This window comes from Ambystoma mexicanum, chromosome 11, assembly GCF_040938575.1.
Source record: "Ambystoma mexicanum isolate Mex_15411 chromosome 11, UKY_AmexF1_1, whole genome shotgun sequence".
Taxonomy (NCBI): domain Eukaryota; kingdom Metazoa; phylum Chordata; class Amphibia; order Caudata; family Ambystomatidae; genus Ambystoma; species Ambystoma mexicanum.
The window spans coordinates 266818134-266840889 of NC_090934.1; the positions used below are offsets into that span (position 1 = coordinate 266818134).

General features: G+C 41.5%; 1 protein-coding gene across 8 annotated transcripts in view; it reads left to right on the plus strand.

Annotated features, from left to right (window-relative positions):
- Positions 1 to 22756, plus strand: part of LOC138503358 (putative transmembrane protein 244) — a 262341-nt gene that overhangs the window by 142946 nt on the left and 96639 nt on the right. For 4 of the 8 annotated variants that reach the window (XM_069623012.1, XM_069623011.1, XM_069623010.1 and 1 more), the window contains one exon: positions 1960 to 2045. In XM_069623012.1, the coding sequence (XP_069479113.1) occupies positions 1983 to 2045 (63 nt within the window). In that variant the 5' untranslated portion in view covers positions 1960 to 1982. Of the gene's footprint in view, positions 1 to 1959; positions 2116 to 22756 lie in introns of those variants that run through there. The other 4 variants (XM_069623008.1, XM_069623007.1, XM_069623006.1 and 1 more) reach the window with 2 other exon arrangements.

The following is a 22756-nucleotide window of genomic DNA, read 5'->3' on the forward strand; positions in this document are numbered from 1 at the left end:
TTCACGTGGGCCTGGGTGGTGGGCACTGCAATGCGCAGGTTGACATGGCGCAGCAGGGCCTTCAGCACCTGGCCCAGGACTGCACTGAATATTGACTGGGCCATGCCAAGCATCATGGCCACAAAGTGCTGGAAAGTGACAGTCCCCAGGGACTGCAGGACTGCCACCAGCTTGACGAGTGGGTGCATGGCTGTGCGGATGGCAATCCTGCTCCCAACATCGTTTTCTATTGTGCCCATCACTGATGGTCGCCCTATCCAGCAGGTACTCTGTTACCAACTGGGTGTCACTGAGGACCCAGGGTGATAGCCTGACCCTGGGGATGGGTGCATGCCTTACTGGGGCTGGTCTCCTCCTCATACTCACCCCTCCCCACCCCCTGTGCTCCCTGTGCCCCACCCTGGTTGTCCAGCATCTGTAGCTCCAGGCGCAGCATGTGAAACTGCATGTCAAAGCTACCAGCAGAGAATGCCAGCATGATGTTGGAAAGTGTGTTTGGGACCCATGTCAGTCTTTTGTTGCCCTCTGGTGTGCATTGTATGCACCTGTGGCTTTATTCCTGGCACCTGGGTTCATTTGCCTCCAGCTGGAGGCTGGGGGGTAATTCCAGATGTATTATCGCCGGTTTTCGGGGGGTAATACCACTGGACAAGGAGTTGTGATAAGTTTGTAATAACGCTCTGTGTTGAGGGCGGTATTACAGCTGGCTGTAATAACACCGGCTGTAATAATGCGGGTTGTATTAACGCCGGTCCAATTTGGGTCAGGTGCTAATTTTAAAGGTTCGTGATTAGGTGGAGCGGTATTCCAGGTGCTTACACCATTAACGCTGCATTTAAGGGTTACCGTCCATATCGTGATGAGGCCCTTCACGTAAAGTGGCACATTATGCTACTGTCATTGACCACATTATTCTGATAAAATGGGGACTGCCAGTTAAGAAAAGAGATCATGAATGTGCCATAAGAATGATATTTGTTTATAATGTTAATTAGGCAGCTAGCTAGGGGATATGGAGGGCTGCCCAAGGTTTTGAATCTCAGCAATATTCAGAGATTTTGATAAAACGGCATTTCCTGTGGCAAGCTGATGAGGAACGTTTTCAAAGGCTAGATTTGGGGTAATAACCACAGTCAGAGAAGGAGTCAGGAGGTGGTAGACAGGATGGAGAACGCCAAGCAAGGGTATGTTTTATTTGCTATGAATGAGGGATACCTTGAAAAGGTGGCTCTTTGGTATCATAAGAATTGCATAACTTGTGTTGGGGTGAATCTGTTGTGTTATGGCATTTTTGTTCTAGATCCTGGGGCTGGGCGTGGAGTAGACTTGTCTTCTTTTTAACAGTTCTAATAACGGGGCCTGGCTGTGTCCTTTCCTCATGTGCCATGGTTCCCTCCTGGTTGGGATGGTGAGCTTCTTCACCAGATAGGGTGGTGAATTGGATGTGACTGCTTTATAAGGGATGCATTAGGTCTTGAAGATGATGGGTACCAAGAGAAGGTAACCAACATAGATCCCTCAGGGTCCATATAAAATGATTATATTTTCTTACAACCTCATCATGAGTATGGCAGTAACCCTTAAATGCAGCGGTAACGCTATTACCGTCACATTCAAGGGTCTCCCAAATCCCGGGGTTTGCTGCATTAATGTGCCAGGAAAATTCCCATTTTTGGGCACATTTTTCAGGGGAATCATCGTTACCTCCAAACCCGTGATATGGCGCTAATAGCGCCAGAGGGTTTAGCAGTAGCGTTATTAGCCTGGGCAGTAATACCGCCGGGATACCGCCCAACTCGTGATGAGGCCCTTAGTCTTTTCTTTGCTAAGCACCGCCCTTAAGCACCGAGTCTGCAAGTCGGGCTGTGGAGGGCAGGCTCTTCATGCCTTGTACTAACTAGCTCTCCACCCTGACGGATAGATACCTCTGCTGATGCTGTGTTTGTGCCTTCTTTGCAGACTGTCCTCCTACACCTGCTGCTATGCCTGGCCATCTTCTACGCCGTTTATTACATGACTGCCAGCGTCTGCTTCGGCGCTTTCCGGTGAGGACAGCGTGCACGCCCAGTGCTGGGTTTATAAGAGTTGCTATCGGGTCAAGAGGCGGGTATGCAGGTGTTGTATTTAAGAGGCCAACTGGCTACCATATTTTAGTATTTGTCCAAATACTGGATAGTTGTTCAAGTATTCCGCGGAAGCTGAATAGTAAATGTATTAAGTGATGCTCTAAACCTGATACATGCCTTTTCTAATGCCTATATAAGCTCCCATGATTCTTGTCATTTTTGTTTTCAGCACAACACATATATTTGAAGACACAATTATCCAATGAGTTATCTTCGGATGTAAGCACACCCCATGGCGAATATCCTGCAGCTGCATAGTCAGAGGCCTGCTATCAGGGACGGCCTTAGGGCAGGGCGGGCACCACGCCCCCCAGGGCGCCATTAGCCCCCTGCCATGCCAGCTCGGGGGATTCTTTCAAGGGCTCCCTCGAGCTGGTGTAGTGGGAGAAGGCGCAGCAAGCGTCCTTTTGTTATAAAATGCGCCCGCGGCGGCGGGGTGCATTTAATAACAAAAGGGTGCTGATGATTACCTCCCTGCTCGACACAAGAACAAGGCGGTTTGCATTGGAATAAGGCGCTCATGCATTAGCATGAGCGTCCTATTCTAGTGATGACCTCCCGGCCAGGCGCAGGAGCGGGGAGTAACAAAGATTTTTTGGTGCATCCTAAAACCAGGGGTGTGCGGGGAGGGTGCGCCAAAAGGCTGGCCCTGCCTGCTATTATTTTATTAGATTTACAAAAGCTCTTTGGAATCAGAAAGCTAAAGCCCTTGTTTGCACAACTAAGAATAAGCTACATAGTGTCCGTGTTCCCCACCTTTCCTAGCTTGTGCATGCACTTGCTACACAGTTATGGTTACTGCACATGAGGAGTGAATCTCCTGCATGCAGTTAGTTACCTGTGCACAGGCCGGTTCTAGGAGAACATGTCCAATGATTTCCCATGCAAGCTGTTATTCACCTCGCCACAGGCTCTTGTGGGGCAAAGGAGCAGCATATATATGTTAACGTGCCCCGCCCAGGGCCAGAGATAGCCTTCTTCTGTAATGTCTTTCTTTTCCTTTATTCCTATCTTTCCTAACTCTTTCTTACTATATGTCTGCCTACTCCTTCCTTCCCATCTAACCTTCCTTTCCATTTCCCCTTCATCTTCCATCGCACCCTTTTCTCTCGTTTCCTTCCTCTTTCCCATCCGTCTTGATTTGTCTTTCATGTTTTATTTCCCTTTCTCTTTTAATCGTTTCCGAAGTCCTTCTTGCCTTCCTTCCCATCTTTGTGTTTCTTCCTCTTTCTCGCGTTCATGGTCTCCCTTTCCCTCCCTCTCTGTGTCTCCTTTACTTCCTTTAAATCATCCCTCACCCATCACCCACAGTCTGTAATAGATCAGTTCTTCGTGATCTTCTAACTGGAGGCCTGAGATACCGAAGGCACTGTCGACTACATCATAGAGCCCACAGAGACAGCAGTGCTACATTGTGGGGGTGCCTATATTGGTTTATATCTCATTTAGCAACTCTGCCCCCCTCTGCGACTGCTTGGTGATAGGGCAGGTGATGCTCACCAGACACTTGATCTGCTATGGCATTCCCCAGTGGATTCAATTCCTTATGCTAGTGGGAAAAGCGGAGTGAGTGTTGTTATGTGGAGAGAGCAAAGACCAGGTTTATATTAATTTTCATGAAGGTTATTATTTGTTATTAAGCACCTTCCCACCTGGCAGGGACAGATTTCACAACAGAAACAAACATCAGTAGAAGGGTGAAATCAAACGCCAGACCAATAATCAAGTTTCTTTGTTGATTGTTGAATAGGGCTCCATGATCAAAATAAACCCCATGCCTGTAATACATATGCAGACAGTAATGATTACAAAAAGAATGAGCACTTGCCCTTGTGGATGCCCTAAACATTTCAGAGATGGGCACATGGCTCTTAACAGCTGTGGGTGATGCTGTCTCCTGTGATGAAATGGTGTGAAGCCTGCAAAGGAGAGGGAACATGGGCATTTTATTTAAATTACTTAAATTCTTTCCCTGCCCCAACATCTCCCCTACTCCCTGTACTCCTCTGCACCCACCCCCTCGTGGCCTTCTAAAACCCAACCCCAGACACTCTTTGCTCTCCCTGAGCTGCATTGTTCTCTGGTCCTCTGTGTCAGGTGGTAAGATGTACATGCATTTCTCTGCACTTTGTAATGTGATTTTGAATTAGTTGTGGTAAAATGGACTGTGGTGACAGGCATACCTCTACGTGGTGCCACAGAGGTCAATAGATACATATATATGCTGTATCAAGTTGCCTAATTTATTACAGAAAAGTATACATGATACAGCATAGCTGGCAACAGTTAGATGCCCTTTTAACAGATGTCTTGTGGCAATAAATACATGGCTAGACCTTCTGATGGCTCTCAATGCATGAGAATTTGCCAATGCGGCCATGCAGGCATTTCCAGCCCAAACAGGGCCTGAAAGGGGCTCATGCCTGTTGCAGGGTGTTTCTGACCTTGCATTCACTGTAAAATGAGCAGGAGGTTTACATTATTCATTTCTTTATTTTTGCATTTATTTCAGCGCACCAAACCCTTAGGCATCAGGGCACTAGTTACAGAAAGTGCATAGTACCTTAGTGAAGTGCAAGAGCATGCATATAGAATACAGAGGAATTGGTGTGTGTGTACAGACTGGAAAAGCCTCACCCCAAGGTATGGGGCTACATCAAGCAGCATGGGAGTCAGTAGGTATGGTTACAAGGACTGGCAAAGCCTCACCTCATGGTATGGGACTACATCAGGTGTGCGTGTATACAGACTGACAAAGCCTCACTAAGTGGATAACGTCGTTGTGCTGGTGGGTAATACGTACAGAGTGTAGTGGGTACAAAATTTAGCGACGTCTAGTCTAGTACAATTACATTGTTTACAAAGAACAGATGTGTCAATATAGAATGCTGTGAGAATGACATTTTTAGTGCCGCTAGAGGGCACATGGGGGATTGTGAACAGATGTAGTGTAATGGGGCGGAGGGGGGGGCAACAAGAGGATCGGGCCTGCCCTCACAACCAGTGCCATGGGAAATGTGAGAGGGTAGGTATAGAGGATTGTTCAAGATGGGCGTTACAGTTGCGTACATTTAAGATGTCAGAAGCACGTTCCAATCACACAGTGTGCATCAACCAAGCCGCACCAGCGAGGCCTGGACTCTGTCAGGTGTGCGCGCCATGCGAGATGATGTCTGATAGTAGCCTGGCACTAATAGCCCGGCACTTGAGAAGTGAATGATGGTACCATAGCTGCAGTCAGAGAATGGGCAGCACGACTGGAGAGGAGATAGAAGGCTCCTTACCTTCTCCTGCCATAGTGAACACAGCGATGATGTGGGCATCTCTTACCGGGTTGATGGTAGCCACAGTCTGCCTGCCGGATCGTGGCAGGTCTGGTGTACTGTGGCCCGCCGGTGGTTCCAGTGAAGCATTTGCAGGTGTGAGGGCTGCAGAACAAAAGTGATCGTTAAAGACACTCGTCATGTTGCGGTAAGGACATTTATAGAGAATCAGGTTTTCTATTAGGTGAACCAGACATGCCCCTCATGCTCGGTGCAAATCAGTGCACAAGTGGCATGCAAGATCAAACCAGTGACATCCCTGAGAATCCGCCACAATCTTCAAACCATTTTTTATTTCTCTATTTCATCTGTAGATGAGGAGCCAAGTTCCTCTACCGGAAGTTCCGCCCATTTTCTGCCTATATGTTGGCAACCGGAAATTGCAACATGAGAATGCCAATACCGCGAAAAGTCCTTGAAATAAGGTATCCATTGAGAAAACCCTATATGTATCCACTAAGAAATGATGACCTTCTGAAAAAGTTCCGGAAGAAGTGAAAAGAATGAAGAAAGAACTGGTGATGTCATTTGAAGTTGAGGTGACGCACACAGAAGAGATATAAATGAAGTAAGAATATAGACCCTATAGAACCTGATGACGAAGTAATGAAGTATGCCAGAGTTCGGGAGCGAAATGGAGATTGCACGTGCGGAAAAGCATCGAAGAAAATGCAAAACCATTTTACAATTGTACAGACGCAGTAACGCAAGAAGACAAAGTAATCATAAGGCTGGCTATGTAGTGAATAGATTGCGGCGATGCACCAATGTATATACATAGGAATATATAGAATCTGGATGTTTCACAACGTACTTTAGCAAACTCAGACTCCCATGATTGGAAGAGTTGGAAGTGTGGTGCAGCAGAATAATAGCTGGCGGTGAAGGAAGATTTGAGAACGGCTTGCCTGGCCCAGTGACAAGAGTCGGGCCGCCGAGAGCCTTGCCATGTACTCGAGAAGATACAAAAACGTGAGAATCAAGCTCTGATCCTGTTTGAGGTGTAATGAAAACCATCGAGGGTACTTAGATTTCTTTATTTAATGGTAATAAAATACAATGAAGAGCTCGAAAACGTGCTCTCCAGTCACATGGTCGGATGAGAATAAACTTTGGAGCGAGCTACACCAAGACCAGATGATAAGACCATGCTTCGCTTCCTTTTATTCTCAAGCACAGTGAGCCCCTGCAAGGCCAAGTTCAAAGGTATTAATTGAATGGCAGACCTCAGGAGTGATGATGAATGTTGGGCTAAGTGGGTGGGGAGGCATGTCCAGGCCAAACCCGCCGGCACCTGGAGTCCCAGTTGCGTGCTGTTAGCGAGTGGAATCTTCCAGAAGGGTACAAGTGTGCCAACAAATTATAAAGGGCCACGTATTAAGGAGCCCTATAGTTTGAGACGCCAATAGTATGTTGTATATTTTCAAGACACGGAAGATGACTTGGGATGGGCTTAGTTGCCCATCTGACCTTAGAGATCCAATCACGTCCCTGTATCCCATAGAAAGTATATGTAGATATTCCCCGTTCACCAACCACAACCCGTAGTAGGTTTTCTTATTTTTGCCACGTATCCTGACGTCACTCATGATGAATATTTAGTATAAAGGCAATGTTTTTTAGGAAATATGTTGAGATAAGTCTGTGCGGCATCCGTTGATGTCCGTTGTACTCCCTGTTTTAAACACGTGTTATTGAAACAGCTTTACCTTTTGCCAACTTCTTGAGTCAGTCTGATTATTGATGTATGATTAAGATCTGCATCCCCATCCATCTCAGATACTGTTACCTCCTCTTAGAGGACCCGCTGTCCGGGTTCACATTATTCCACCTTTCTTACTGATTGGGACCTGAATGGGATATGAACATGCTGTCAAGTTCCTATCATAAAACCAAGACACAAACAAAGGATTACCATACACAGCGTGGAGCACATAGAAATGTTTTAATCCTGTCAACACGTTTCACACTTAAACAGCCCTTTTTCTTGAGGATTACACAAGTTCTATGTGCCCAAAGCTGACGGTGGTCTTTGTTTGCTTTGGAAGTTGTGGTTTTGCTGTCAATTGTGCAGTGCCTGAAGGTTACCAGCAAGGTAACTTGCTTTGGCAATTTATGCCTTATTTGAGACCACACAGGGTCCTCCCACAGACCCTTTATATTATAAAACAAAGATGCTTAGTCACCTGGGCTGTAATATGGGGCCGTTATCTGTCATCATCAAGTGAGGAACACCTGAACTATTAAATATGTCTCATTAGTTACTGACATGTGGTCACGGCAGTACACATTCTAGTAGGGAAATGGTTCAAGCTCTGATGATTGAATGCATCAATTACTACAAGAATGTACTTATTCCTTTTGGAGGGCTGCAATGTGGCCCTATGAACTGGAGTTGGGTTATATGCCAAGGCCTATCGGGGGCAAGTCTCTTAAGTAACAATCCTCTTCTTACTCATAAAATAGTATTGTGTCGCAGAAACAGGACACACTAATAAACGTTGTCTTGCAAGACTATTTTCCACTCTGGCCACCACATCAGCATGTGTAGCTCGTGTACCACCAGGTTGCTGTATGCGTGTCGTCACCATCCATTTGCTCACTTCAAGGCTATAGGCTTCATGTGGGTGGGTGGGGTCACCTAAGTTACAGAAATACAAAATAAAGGTGGGCACCACAATGGTTGGAACTTTTTATATAAATAAAGTTCATTTAGAGAAAATGTGTGATATTTTAACCTGGAGCTACCAGCCTATAAGTGATCCTGTGGCATCCGGATCGCTCTAAACAAAATTGCAAGAAAAAGTAAGGTAATAATACCGTACTTAAGACTGGTGCTTCTCAGTTGACCTTAAATAAGGTTGCTCAATCATGTATAGTTCTTGCGTAGAATAATTCAAATGTCAAACATAATATATTTCCAAATAATATAACGTTTTCCAAAAAGAAATATTTAATTCACATTCCTTGGTTATATATTTCAGATATTGCGAGGCAACTCAAAATCGATAGGTCAATTATTCACAATAGTACATATGCCAATGCATTTCGGTCTGAGACCATCTTCAGGGCTGTACTGAAGTGAGTGTAAAATCTGCATAATGTTAACATCAAACATTCATCGCAATACATATAAATATAGATACAATCGATAATTCGAAATAAAGCAAAGCACATACCCCAAATAGATCCAAAAAGATGTTGAACATGTAGGAAAAAATAATAATAAATTTAGAAAATATATCAACACACGTCATATCTCTAACCAATCATAATTTTTTAGCATCTTTGTATCCCATGCCCTGTACCTGCTAATTGTGAGTTGTCCTCTCCTGTGAAATGCGTTCGTAGAACGTCTCCAATATTCCTGTTAATTATCAGAGGAGTAATACGTATTACTATTACTATCGCTATATCCAAGAGTGTAACTATTTGAACCGGAGAGGTTCTTACCTGCATACGTATGTTTCGCGCGCAGAACCGATCGCGCTCGCTGTGAAGGCGAAAGTGAAATGCGCGCGGCCAATAATGTTTTTAAGAGTAGTCATGGGAACCTGGGCGGGGCGTCGGGCAGCAACATGTACGCCCGTACGCCTCGGGACCCACCGCCCTACGTAGGCGTAGGGGGGCGGGACTGTTCTCATGACTACAAGGTGTGTGTATGTCGTGTGCTACTAATAATGAAATTAGCTAGTGTGGATAGGGGAGGATAGGTGTGGACTAAGCCTAAGCAATTAGTTAAAACAATACACGTAACTTCATTCTATACCCATGCACATGTTCTGTAAATGTAAACACATTTAGGTATTCAATTAGGTTGGAACCTAGTTATTTAGAGTGGATCATGTGACCCATACACGTATTTTTACAAATTTCTTTAACAATGTGCAATAAATGCATGTTTATGTAAGTACAAAAAGACAAAAAAACAAAAAAACAAAAAAACAAAAAAACAAAAGAACCAAAATCCGTCATTCAGCTCAATCATACATTTGCAATGTGTCCTCAGTTGTATGTAGATCTCAGTTCATAGCGCTTCTCCATCTGAAGAAACCGTGAATCTAGCTTTTTTAGAGAAAACACATATAATTAATCTCTTCATTGATTCCCTTTGGTGTAAGGGAACTCAGTCTGTCTATCCAGAACGTTTCTCGTTGATCAATTCTTTTCTGTAGATCCTCATGTCTTTCTCTTCTTTGGACTTTTTCCAGGACTACAAATTTGATTTGTGCCAGATTGTGTTGTTTACTCTGCCAGTGTCTTGCTACTGCAGAGCTTGCAGTCTTGTTCCTGATACAAGATCTGTGTTCGTTCCACCTGATCTTTGCTGTACGTTGTGTTTGTCCTACGTAGTATAAACCACAGGGACATTTAATTCCATATATAATTCCTGCCGTGTCGCATGTGGCATAGCATTTCAGTTTAATTTTTTCTCCAGTATATGGATGATTTATGGTTTGTCCTTTCATAATATATCCACAGTTACTGCAGTTGAGGCATGGAAATGTACCTATGCGGTCTGTGCTTCTCTTCTTTTGTGGAGGTCTGGTGTGGACCAATCTATCTTTCAAATTGGAACTTCTCTGGTAAGCAAATATTGGGGGTTCTTTAAATAGGTGTTCCACCCTCTTGTCACATGTTACAGTGCTCCAATTTTTCTTTATGATTGACTTAATCCGATTACTTTGGCGTGAATATTTCGATACAAACACCAGTGGAGGACAGATATCTTGTTTGTGTATTTTGGGTTTGAGTAGTTCTTCTCTATCCTGTGAAACCGTGCTTATTTCTGCTGATGTAACTTCCTCCGTTGAATAACCGCGGGCCAGAAATTTCTTACCCATCTCTTTTACAGCTCTTTCATATTCACTCTGGTTACTCACAATCCTTTTCACTCGAAGCAATTGACTGTAAGGTAAGTTCTTGATCAGACTTGGTTGATGAAAACTAAGTCTGTGTAACAGACTATTCCTATCTGTGCTTTTCCGATAGATAGTAGTTTGATATTCTGTTTCTGTGACAGTGATCTCAACGTCCAGAAAATGAATGGATTCACGTGAATATTCGTACGTGAACTGTATCCGTGGGTCTATGTTATTGATATATCCAAAAAATTCTAATAGTCGTGATTCTGTGCTCTTCCAGATGCCAAAAATGTCATCTATGTACCGGATCCAAATGATGAGGTCTTGATTCCATAAGTTATTTGTCAAGACATGATCTGTTTCGAACTTGTGCATGAAGGAATTTGCATATGAAGGGGCCATGGTTGCCCCCATGGCAGTGCCTGCAACCTGTAGGTAAAATTCGTCTTTAAATTGGAAGTATGAATTGTTACTAATAAATTCCAACAGTCCCATGATAAACTCTTTTTGTGCAGCTATTTCTCCTTCCCTCAGGAGCATCCACTCCACCGCTTCTCTGCCCAAGTCATGGGGAATCGATGTGTATAAGCTTTTTACGTCTACCGTGAAGCAGATATTGTTGTTGTTGAATGGAACAGTTCTTAGGTGTTGTAGGAAATGAGTAGAATCTTTAATATAGGAACTTGTTTTTTGAATCAAAGGTTGCAAAAAATAATCGATGTATTTACCGAGTGGTTCGAGGATGCTGTTAATTCCGGCTACTATAGGTCTTCCCGGGGGTTTCTGTGTATCCTTATGTACCTTCGGAAGAGTATAAAAATGTGGTATTTTCGGATGAGTATTTGTAAGAAATTTCTTTGTATTAAGATTGATCCATTCCAATTCTTCTGCTCTTTCCAAAAGTTTGTCCAAATTGTCCCGAATCTCTTCTGTAGGATCTGCGTCTAATAACGCATATGTGTTAATGTCCCCAAGCTGTCTATAACATTCTTCTTCATAATCGCTGGTATTGATCCAGGATCACTTATAGGATCACTTATAGGCTGGTAGCTCCAGGTTAAAATATCACACATTTTCTCTAAATGAACTTTATTTATATAAAAAGTTCCAACCATTGTGGTGCCCACCTTTATTTTGTATTTCTGTAACTTGGTCTAGGCATATCCAAGGTGGAGGCACACAAAAAAATTTTTTTTTTTTAAATTTCTTTGGATTTTCTCTACAGTACCATAACCATCAAGAAATAATGTCTTTTGCGGACATTGAAGGCTTAACGACAAATAGGGCGGATACGCTAGGCTTCACAGCCGAAGAGGCGAACGAAATCCTAGGTCTCATTACCGACAGTGGATTCAGTGCAACAAGTAACAAGAAAGAGGATCCAACTAGTCAAATTAAACAACTAGAATATCTGATAAGAAAAGAGATCAATCGTAAACTACATGCGATAACACTGGGGAGATATCATAAAAGTCAGAGAATACCGAGAGGCCTACGTCTACAATTGAGGCCTACTTTATGCAAAGAGAGTAAAGCTTTTGTAAAGAAATGGGAGGCTATACTAAATAAATGCTCTTTGGATCTGATTTTATTAACCATACAAGAACTGGCCAAAGATTTGAAAAATCTGGGAGAGGAGATCAAAGAACTTGAGAAGTCTTTAGTAATTACATTAAATAGAGAAGAAGTAGATTCTATCCTGGAGGACATCAACAAAAAATTATCTGGGTACAAGACGGATTTAGAAGCCAAAAAGATCCGAAAATTCAAACGGGATACTTACGATTATCTAAAAGATGAAGTTTACACATGGATGGAAAAATATGGACCTTCTCTAAGGCAACCAAAACAAAACTTCACAAGTGAGACATCTAGTTCTGGAACTGATACTGAGAGAGAAATACAGAATCAAGAAGAAGAAGCTACACCAGGAACATCAAGTACAGTAGGCACAACGGAAACATCAAACAGAGAAAGGGAGCCTTTTTTAGGATCAGGAAGAAGAGAACAAGAAGGGGAAAAAGGAAGGCAAAAGACAAAACCGAATACGAGACAACAACAGAGGAGAACATAGTAATTAATTTGTCTTCCAGAAATCTAACCCTGTCTGAAACTAAAACATTACAAAAGGGACTCAGTTTTGTGCCTACATACGACAGTACCCTATTTGATTCTAAGATTGAACTGTATAAATTGGTTCGAAAAATGAAACTGAAAGTCTTTTTTAGTGAATTAGAGGAAGAGAATCCTAGAAACACAGTAGATTCAGATTTCAAAGAATTCCGAGAAAAGAGCAATTTTATCCCTCCAATAACAGTTCCCTCGGTGGACATCTTCCAGAAACAGGTCACAAGAGACCTTGAGAAAATCAAATTTAGGCACTCGAGAAATCAGAACATGAAACCTCATGAGTTAGAACTCATTAAAAACTTGTATGGAGACGACAAGATAACAATACGATCTGCTGATAAAGGAGGAGGCTTAGTCTTACTCAATACCAGCGATTATGAAGAAGAATGTTATAGACAGCTTGGGGACATTAACACATATGCGTTATTAGACGCAGATCCTACAGAAGAGATTCGGGACAATTTGGACAAACTTTTGGAAAGAGCAGAAGAATTGGAATGGATCAATCTTAATACAAAGAAATTTCTTACAAATACTCATCCGAAAATACCACATTTTTATACTCTTCCGAAGGTACATAAGGATACACAGAAACCCCCGGGAAGACCTATAGTAGCCGGAATTAACAGCATCCTCGAACCACTCGGTAAATACATCGATTATTTTTTGCAACCTTTGATTCAAAAAACAAGTTCCTATATTAAAGATTCTACTCATTTCCTACAACACCTAAGAACTGTTCCATTCAACAACAACAATATCTGCTTCACGGTAGACGTAAAAAGCTTATACACATCGATTCCCCATGACTTGGGCAGAGAAGCGGTGGAGTGGATGCTCCTGAGGGAAGGAGAAATAGCTGCACAAAAAGAGTTTATCATGGGACTGTTGGAATTTATTAGTAACAATTCATACTTCCAATTTAAAGACGAATTTTACCTACAGGTTGCAGGCACTGCCATGGGGGCAACCATGGCCCCTTCATATGCAAATTCCTTCATGCACAAGTTCGAAACAGATCATGTCTTGACAAATAACTTATGGAATCAAGACCTCATCATTTGGATCCGGTACATAGATGACATTTTTGGCATCTGGAAGAGCACAGAATCACGACTATTAGAATTTTTTGGATATATCAATAACATAGACCCACGGATACAGTTCACGTACGAATATTCACGTGAATCCATTCATTTTCTGGACGTTGAGATCACTGTCACAGAAACAGAATATCAAACTACTATCTATCGGAAAAGCACAGATAGGAATAGTCTGTTACACAGACTTAGTTTTCATCAACCAAGTCTGATCAAGAACTTACCTTACAGTCAATTGCTTCGAGTGAAAAGGATTGTGAGTAACCAGAGTGAATATGAAAGAGCTGTAAAAGAGATGGGTAAGAAATTTCTGGCCCGCGGTTATTCAACGGAGGAAGTTACATCAGCAGAAATACGCACGGTTTCACAGGATAGAGAAGAACTACTCAAACCCAAAATACACAAACAAGATATCTGTCCTCCACTGGTGTTTGTATCGAAATATTCACGCCAAAGTAATCGGATTAAGTCAATCATAAAGAAAAATTGGAGCACTGTAACATGTGACAAGAGGGTGGAACACCTATTTAAAGAACCCCCAATATTTGCTTACCAGAGAAGTTCCAATTTGAAAGATAGATTGGTCCACACCAGACCTCCACAAAAGAAGAGAAGCACAGACCGCATAGGTACATTTCCATGCCTCAACTGCAGTAACTGTGGATATATTATGAAAGGACAAACCATAAATCATCCATATACTGGAGAAAAAATTAAACTGAAATGCTATGCCACATGCGACACGGCAGGAATTATATATGGAATTAAATGTCCCTGTGGTTTATACTACGTAGGACAAACACAACGTACAGCAAAGATCAGGTGGAACGAACACAGATCTTGTATCAGGAACAAGACTGCAAGCTCTGCAGTAGCAAGACACTGGCAGAGTAAACAACACAATCTGGCACAAATCAAATTTGTAGTCCTGGAAAAAGTCCAAAGAAGAGAAAGACATGAGGATCTACAGAAAAGAATTGATCAACGAGAAACGTTCTGGATAGACAGACTGAGTTCCCTTACACCAAAGGGAATCAATGAAGAGATTAATTATATGTGTTTTCTCTAAAAAAGCTAGATTCACGGTTTCTTCAGATGGAGAAGCGCTATGAACTGAGATCTACATACAACTGAGGACACATTGCAAATGTATGATTGAGCTGAATGACAGATTTTGGTTCTTTTGTTTTTTTGTTTTTTTGTTTTTTTGTTTTTTTGTTTTTTTGTCTTTTTGTACTTACATAAACATGCATTTATTGCACATTGTTAAAGAAATTTGTAAAAATACGTGTATGGGTCACATGATCCACTCTAAATAACTAGGTTCCAACCTAATTGAATACCTAAATGTGTTTACATTTACAGAACATGTGCATGGGTATAGAATGAAGTTACGTGTATTGTTTTAACTAATTGCTTAGGCTTAGTCCACACCTATCCTCCCCTATCCACACTAGCTAATTTCATTATTAGTAGCACACGACATACACACACCTTGTAGTCATGAGAACAGTCCCGCCCCCCTACGCCTACGTAGGGCGGTGGGTCCCGAGGCGTACGGGCGTACATGTTGCTGCCCGACGCCCCGCCCAGGTTCCCATGACTACTCTTAAAAACATTATTGGCCGCGCGCATTTCACTTTCGCCTTCACAGCGAGCGCGATCGGTTCTGCGCGCGAAACATACGTGTGCAGGTAAGAACCTCTCCGGTTCAAATAGTTACACTCTTGGATATAGCGATAGTAATAGTAATACGTATTACTCCTCTGATAATTAACAGGAATATTGGAGACATTCTACGAACGCATTTCACAGGAGAGGACAACTCACAATTAGCAGGTACAGGGCATGGGATACAAAGATGCTAAAAAATTATGATTGGTTAGAGATATGACGTGTGTTGATATATTTTCTAAATTTATTATTATTTTTTCCTACATGTTCAACATCTTTTTGGATCTATTTGGGGTATGTGCTTTGCTTTATTTCGAATTATCGATTGTATCTATATTTATATGTATTGCGATGAATGTTTGATGTTAACATTATGCAGATTTTACACTCACTTCAGTACAGCCCTGAAGATGGTCTCAGACCGAAATGCATTGGCATATGTACTATTGTGAATAATTGACCTATCGATTTTGAGTTGCCTCGCAATATCTGAAATATATAACCAAGGAATGTGAATTAAATATTTCTTTTTGGAAAACGTTATATTATTTGGAAATATATTATGTTTGACATTTGAATTATTCTACGCAAGAACTATACATGATTGAGCAACCTTATTTAAGGTCAACTGAGAAGCACCAGTCTTAAGTACGGTATTATTACCTTACTTTTTCTTGCAATTTTGTTTAGAGCGATCCGGATGCCACAGGATCACTTATAGGCTGTTAGCTCCAGGTTAAAATATCACACATTTTCTCTAAATGAACTTTATTTATATAAAAAGTTCCAACCATTGTGGTGCCCACCTTTATTTTGTATTTCTGTAACTTGGTCTAGGCATATCCAAGGTGGAGGCACACAAAAACATTTTTTTTTTTGAAATTTCTTTGGATTTTCTCTACAGTACCATAAACATCAAGAAATAATGTCTTTTGCGGACATTGAAGGCTTAACGACAAATAGGGCGGATACGCTAGGCTTCACAGCCGAAGAGGCGAACGAAATCCTAGGTCTCATTACCGACAGTGGATTCAGTGCAACAAGTAACAAGAAAGAGGATCCAACTAGTCAAATTAAACAACTAGAATATCTGATAAGAAAAGAGATCAATCGTAAACTACATGCGATAACACTGGGGAGATATCATAAAAGTCAGAGAATACCGAGAGGCCTACGTCTACAATTGAGGCCTACTTTATGCAAAGAGAGTAAAGCTTTTGTAAAGAAATGGGAGGCTATACTAAATAAATGCTCTTTGGATCTGATTTTATTAACCATACAAGAACTGGCCAAAGATTTGAAAAATCTGGGAGAGGAGATCAAAGAACTTGAGAAGTCTTTAGTAATTACATTAAATAGAGAAGAAGTAGATTCTATCCTGGAGGACATCAACAAAAAATTATCTGGGTACAAGACGGATTTAGAAGCCAAAAAGATCCGAAAATTCAAACGGGATACTTACGATTATCTAAAAGATGAAGTTTACACATGGATGGAAAAATATGGACCTTCTCTAAGGCAACCAAAACAAAACTTCACAAGTGAGACATCTAGTTCTGGAACTGATACTGAGAGAGAAATACAGAATCAAGAAGAAGAAGCTACACCAGGAACATCAAGTACAGTAGGCACAACGGAAACATCAAACAGAGAAAGGGAGCCTTTTTTAGGATCAGGAAGAAGAGAACAAGAAGGGGGAAAAGGAAGGCAAAAGACAAAACCGAATACGAGACAACAACAGAGGAGAACATAGTGATTAATTTGTCTTCCAGAAATCTAACCCTGTCTGAAACTAAAACATTACAAAAGGGACTCAGTTTTGTGCCTACATACGACAGTACCCTATTTGATTCTAAGATTGAACTGTATAAATTGGTTCGAAAAATGAAACTGAAAGTCTTTTTTAGTGAATTAGAGGAAGAGAATCCTAGAAACACAGTAGATTCAGATTTCAAAGAATTCCGAGGAAAGAGCAATTTTATCCCTCCAATAACAGTTCCCTCGGTGGACATCTTCCAGAAACAGGTCACAAGAGACCTTGAGAAAATCAAATTTAGGCACTCGAGAAATCAGAACATGAAACCTCATGAGTTAGAACTCATTAAAAACTTGTATGGAGACGACAAGATAACAATACGATCTGCTGATAAAGGAGGAGGCTTAGTCTTACTCAATACCAGCGATTATGAAGAAGAATGTTATAGACAGCTTGGGGACATTAACACATATGCGTTATTAGACGCAGATCCTACAGAAGAGATTCGGGACAATTTGGACAAACTTTTGGAAAGAGCAGAAGAATTGGAATGGATCAATCTTAATACAAAGAAATTTCTTACAAATACTCATCCGAAAATACCACATTTTTATACTCTTCCGAAGGTACATAAGGATACACAGAAACCCCCGGGAAGACCTATAGTAGCCGGAATTAACAGCATCCTCGAACCACTCAGTAAATACATCGATTATTTTTTGCAACCTTTGATTCAAAAAACAAGTTCCTATATTAAAGATTCTACTCATTTCCTACAACACCTAAGAACTGTTCCATTCAACAACAACAATATCTGCTTCACGGTAGACGTAAAAAGCTTATACACATCGATTCCCCATGACTTGGGCAGAGAAGCGGTGGAGTGGATGCTCCTGAGGGAAGGAGAAATAGCTGCACAAAAAGAGTTTATCATGGGACTGTTGGAATTTATTAGTAACAATTCATACTTCCAATTTAAAGACGAATTTTACCTACAGGTTGCAGGCACTGCCATGGGGGCAACCATGGCCCCTTCATATGCAAATTCCTTCATGCACAAGTTCGAAACAGATCATGTCTTGACAAATAACTTATGGAATCAAGACCTCATCATTTGGATCCGGTACATAGATGACATTTTTGGCATCTGGAAGAGCACAGAATCACGACTATTAGAATTTTTTGGATATATCAATAACATAGACCCACGGATACAGTTCACGTACGAATATTCACGTGAATCCATTCATTTTCTGGACGTTGAGATCACTGTCACAGAAACAGAATATCAAACTACTATCTATCGGAAAAGCACAGATAGGAATAGTCTGTTACACAGACTTAGTTTTCATCAACCAAGTCTGATCAAGAACTTACCTTACAGTCAATTGCTTCGAGTGAAAAGGATTGTGAGTAACCAGAGTGAATATGAAAGAGCTGTAAAAGAGATGGGTAAGAAATTTCTGGCCCGCGGTTATTCAACGGAGGAAGTTACATCAGCAGAAATACGCACGGTTTCACAGGATAGAGAAGAACTACTCAAACCCAAAATACACAAACAAGATATCTGTCCTCCACTGGTGTTTGTATCGAAATATTCACGCCAAAGTAATCGGATTAAGTCAATCATAAAGAAAAATTGGAGCACTGTAACATGTGACAAGAGGGTGGAACACCTATTTAAAGAACCCCCAATATTTGCTTACCAGAGAAGTTCCAATTTGAAAGATAGATTGGTCCACACCAGACCTCCACAAAAGAAGAGAAGCACAGACCGCATAGGTACATTTCCATGCCTCAACTGCAGTAACTGTGGATATATTATGAAAGGACAAACCATAAATCATCCATATACTGGAGAAAAAATTAAACTGAAATGCTATGCCACATGCGACACGGCAGGAATTATATATGGAATTAAATGTCCCTGTGGTTTATACTACGTAGGACAAACACAACGTACAGCAAAGATCAGGTGGAACGAACACAGATCTTGTATCAGGAACAAGACTGCAAGCTCTGCAGTAGCAAGACACTGGCAGAGTAAACAACACAATCTGGCACAAATCAAATTTGTAGTCCTGGAAAAAGTCCAAAGAAGAGAAAGACATGAGGATCTACAGAAAAGAATTGATCAACGAGAAACGTTCTGGATAGACAGACTGAGTTCCCTTACACCAAAGGGAATCAATGAAGAGATTAATTATATGTGTTTTCTCTAAAAAAGCTAGATTCACGGTTTCTTCAGATGGAGAAGCGCTATGAACTGAGATCTACATACAACTGAGGACACATTGCAAATGTATGATTGAGCTGAATGACGGATTTTGGTTCTTTTGTTTTTTTGTTTTTTTGTTTTTTTGTTTTTTTGTCTTTTTGTACTTACATAAACATGCATTTATTGCACATTGTTAAAGAAATTTGTAAAAATACGTGTATGGGTCACATGATCCACTCTAAATAACTAGGTTCCAACCTAATTGAATACCTAAATGTGTTTACATTTACAGAACATGTGCATGGGTATAGAATGAAGTTACGTGTATTGTTTTAACTAATTGCTTAGGCTTAGTCCACACCTATCCTCCCCTATCCACACTAGCTAATTTCATTATTAGTAGCACACGACATACACACACCTTGTAGTCATGAGAACAGTCCCCCCCCCCTACGCCTACGTAGGGCGGTGGGTCCCGAGGCGTACGGGCGTACATGTTGCTGCCCGACGCCCCGCCCAGGTTCCCATGACTACTCTTAAAAACATTATTGGCCGCGCGCATTTCACTTTCGCCTTCACAGCGAGCGCGATCGGTTCTGCGCGCGAAACATACGTGTGCAGGTAAGAACCTCTCCGGTTCAAATAGTTACACTCTTGGATATAGCGATAGTAATAGTAATACGTATTACTCCTCTGATAATTAACAGGAATATTGGAGACGTTCTACGAACGCATTTCACAGGAGAGGACAACTCACAATTAGCAGGTACAGGGCATGGGATACAAAGATGCTAAAAAATTATGATTGGTTAGAGATATGACGTGTGTTGATATATTTTCTAAATTTATTATTATTTTTTCCTACATGTTCAACATCTTTTTGGATCTATTTGGGGTATGTGCTTTGCTTTATTTCGAATTATCGATTGTATCTATATTTATATGTATTGCGATGAATGTTTGATGTTAACATTATGCAGATTTTACACTCACTTCAGTACAGCCCTGAAGATGGTGTCAGACCGAAATGCATTGGCATATGTACTATTGTGAATAATTGACCTATCGATTTTGAGTTGCCTCGCAATATCTGAAATATATAACCAAGGAATGTGAATTAAATATTTCTTTTTGGAAAACGTTATATTATTTGGAAATATATTATGTTTGACATTTGAATTATTCTACGCAAGAACTATACATGATTGAGCAACCTTATTTAAGGTCAACTGAGAAGCACCAGTCTTAAGTACGGTATTATTACCTTACTTTTTCTTGCAATTTTGGGGTCACCTAAGTAACACATTTCAATCTCTCCCTATCTGCCTGGGATACAGGGAAATCTCTCGACAGTGATTATTATCAGGGTATTTATTGAACACAAAGCTAGCTTTGAGAAGCAACTGAGCCCTTTAAAAGTCATAATAGCCAATGGTAGATCGGACACAGAATACCACAACACACCTCATACATCACATACTCTTATTTCCCTTGTGTTCTTCAGCCTCAACCTAGTCAATATGGGAACACAACCCTTCAGAGCATCTTGGTAATGAATCTGTGTTTTACCTGTCTAGGAGTGTTTAGTATCCGTTGAACTCCTCAAAATGGCTGCCCCCTAAAGAAACCTCTGCCTGCTGATGCACATTCAGTGCAAATGCTGGTCCGTCCTTCATGGCTCTAGCTGCCCATTTGTCTTGCAAACTGGTTTCCCTTAGCAAGAGATTTTTTGGTGATGTGAATCTTAACTGTCACAACCAGGTCTGTTAACATAGGTTTGAAATGTATTGAACAAGGGCCACTACTAATGCGATTTAAGCCACCCTACTCCATAGACACGAAAAAAGCATTCTGTTGCCACCATTGCAAACAAAAGGTAGAACCTCTAAAGATCAAATGGTCACCAAGGTAATCACCGGGACATGTGAACCTGAGCAGTATGCTTTAGCGCCAATACCAATGCTGTCAACTTTGCATATTGTGCAGATTGATTGCATGTGTGCCCACCTAGCTCATGGTAACAGGCTCACCACATGGCCTCACTAGGAATTACACAAAGACTCCTTCTCCAGCTGCACATATATTGCTTGAGAGATGTGAGCTCCCATCTGTATAATGGATGGGGCACCACTAGGCACTTTGTCTTGGGGAAAGCCTCGGAACACAGAATGTAATGTTCATTCAATTTCAACACCCAACACACTGGTGCGGAATTCCTTTTTCTCTGATGCCTTGTAGTGCTGGTTCACTGAAGGTAAAATACTGACATTTAATGTCCATGTCAATCAACAAGGCTACACATTTGGTAATACTCACACTACTGATATTTCCTCAATGAATCTTGATATCTAACATCACAGTCAATGGAGAATGATGGGACTTTTTGTCCATTTTCAATGAAATAGATCTGTTTCTAAATCACCGTTTACACACACAAAACAAGAGGAGTACTTTTGTTCCTGCATCTTTAGCATAGTAGAAGAATAAGCAATAGGCACATGGGGATTCAAGGAGGAAATTGTGGGAGCATCTGCCAAAGCTTCTTTCAATTTCACCACTGCCTTCGTGTGACTGGGGCCCAAAATCCCTTCCTTGGCACTCTCATACACAGGGCAAGCCAATTCTGCAAACAGTGGAGTGAAATTATGGAAACATCTGAATGTGCCTATCCATTTCTGAAGGGACTTCACATTAACAGGTGGTGGCAGTTCCTTAATTTCCTTCAACCTTTCTGTAGCCCTGTGACCTCTAAAGAGATCTCTAATTCCAAACCTCATTCTGGCCAGCCTTTATTTCAGCTTTGGTAATCTTGAGTCCTCACTAGCGAAGGGCCTGAAAGATCTCTCATGTGTGGAACATGTTCATCCTCTTTTGTACTGCCAATACGAATATCATCAACATACTGCTCAACATTATCTGTACATATGATGTCCTTCAAAATAATCTTAATTTGCTTGTGTTTAGGGGAATCTTGGTGCCCTTGGGGAAGCCCCAACAAATGAAAGATCCTTCTCAGAGAAACGTCATGGGGCCAAGGGCACACTCCAAAAACCCTTAGCTGCATTGATGCAAGTATAGATGGTAGCACCAGGCGTGATTTTAGCCACACATTCTGGGTAGTCTGCCACAAACTTTGGCATTGGTGACCAAAACCTTGTTCAGACTTCAATAATCAATACACGTCCTGTAATTTGGCTTATCATTAGTCATGGACCTCATGTGAATTGGCCACACAGGGGCAAAGAAATTGTCAGCAATTTGGATGTCCTCAGTCAACTCCAACCCCATCAGCCAATTCATTACTTTGTTTGTAGAGAGCCAGCTATCTTTCAGGACAGGATATGACTTCACATTTTTGGGATCCTGTGTTATCCTACCAAAACCCACAACCTCAGGGACAAAACCATGCTAAAATAATCCTGCCTCTCCCTCCGGTGCCAGCCCCCTTTGAATCCATCACTCCCGCCATTCCCACTACCCCCCTGTTTCAATCTTCTCTGTCTCCCCAACGGAGGGGCTCACCACCATCCAATGACTGAAAGCCTCAAACTGCTCTGGCGACAT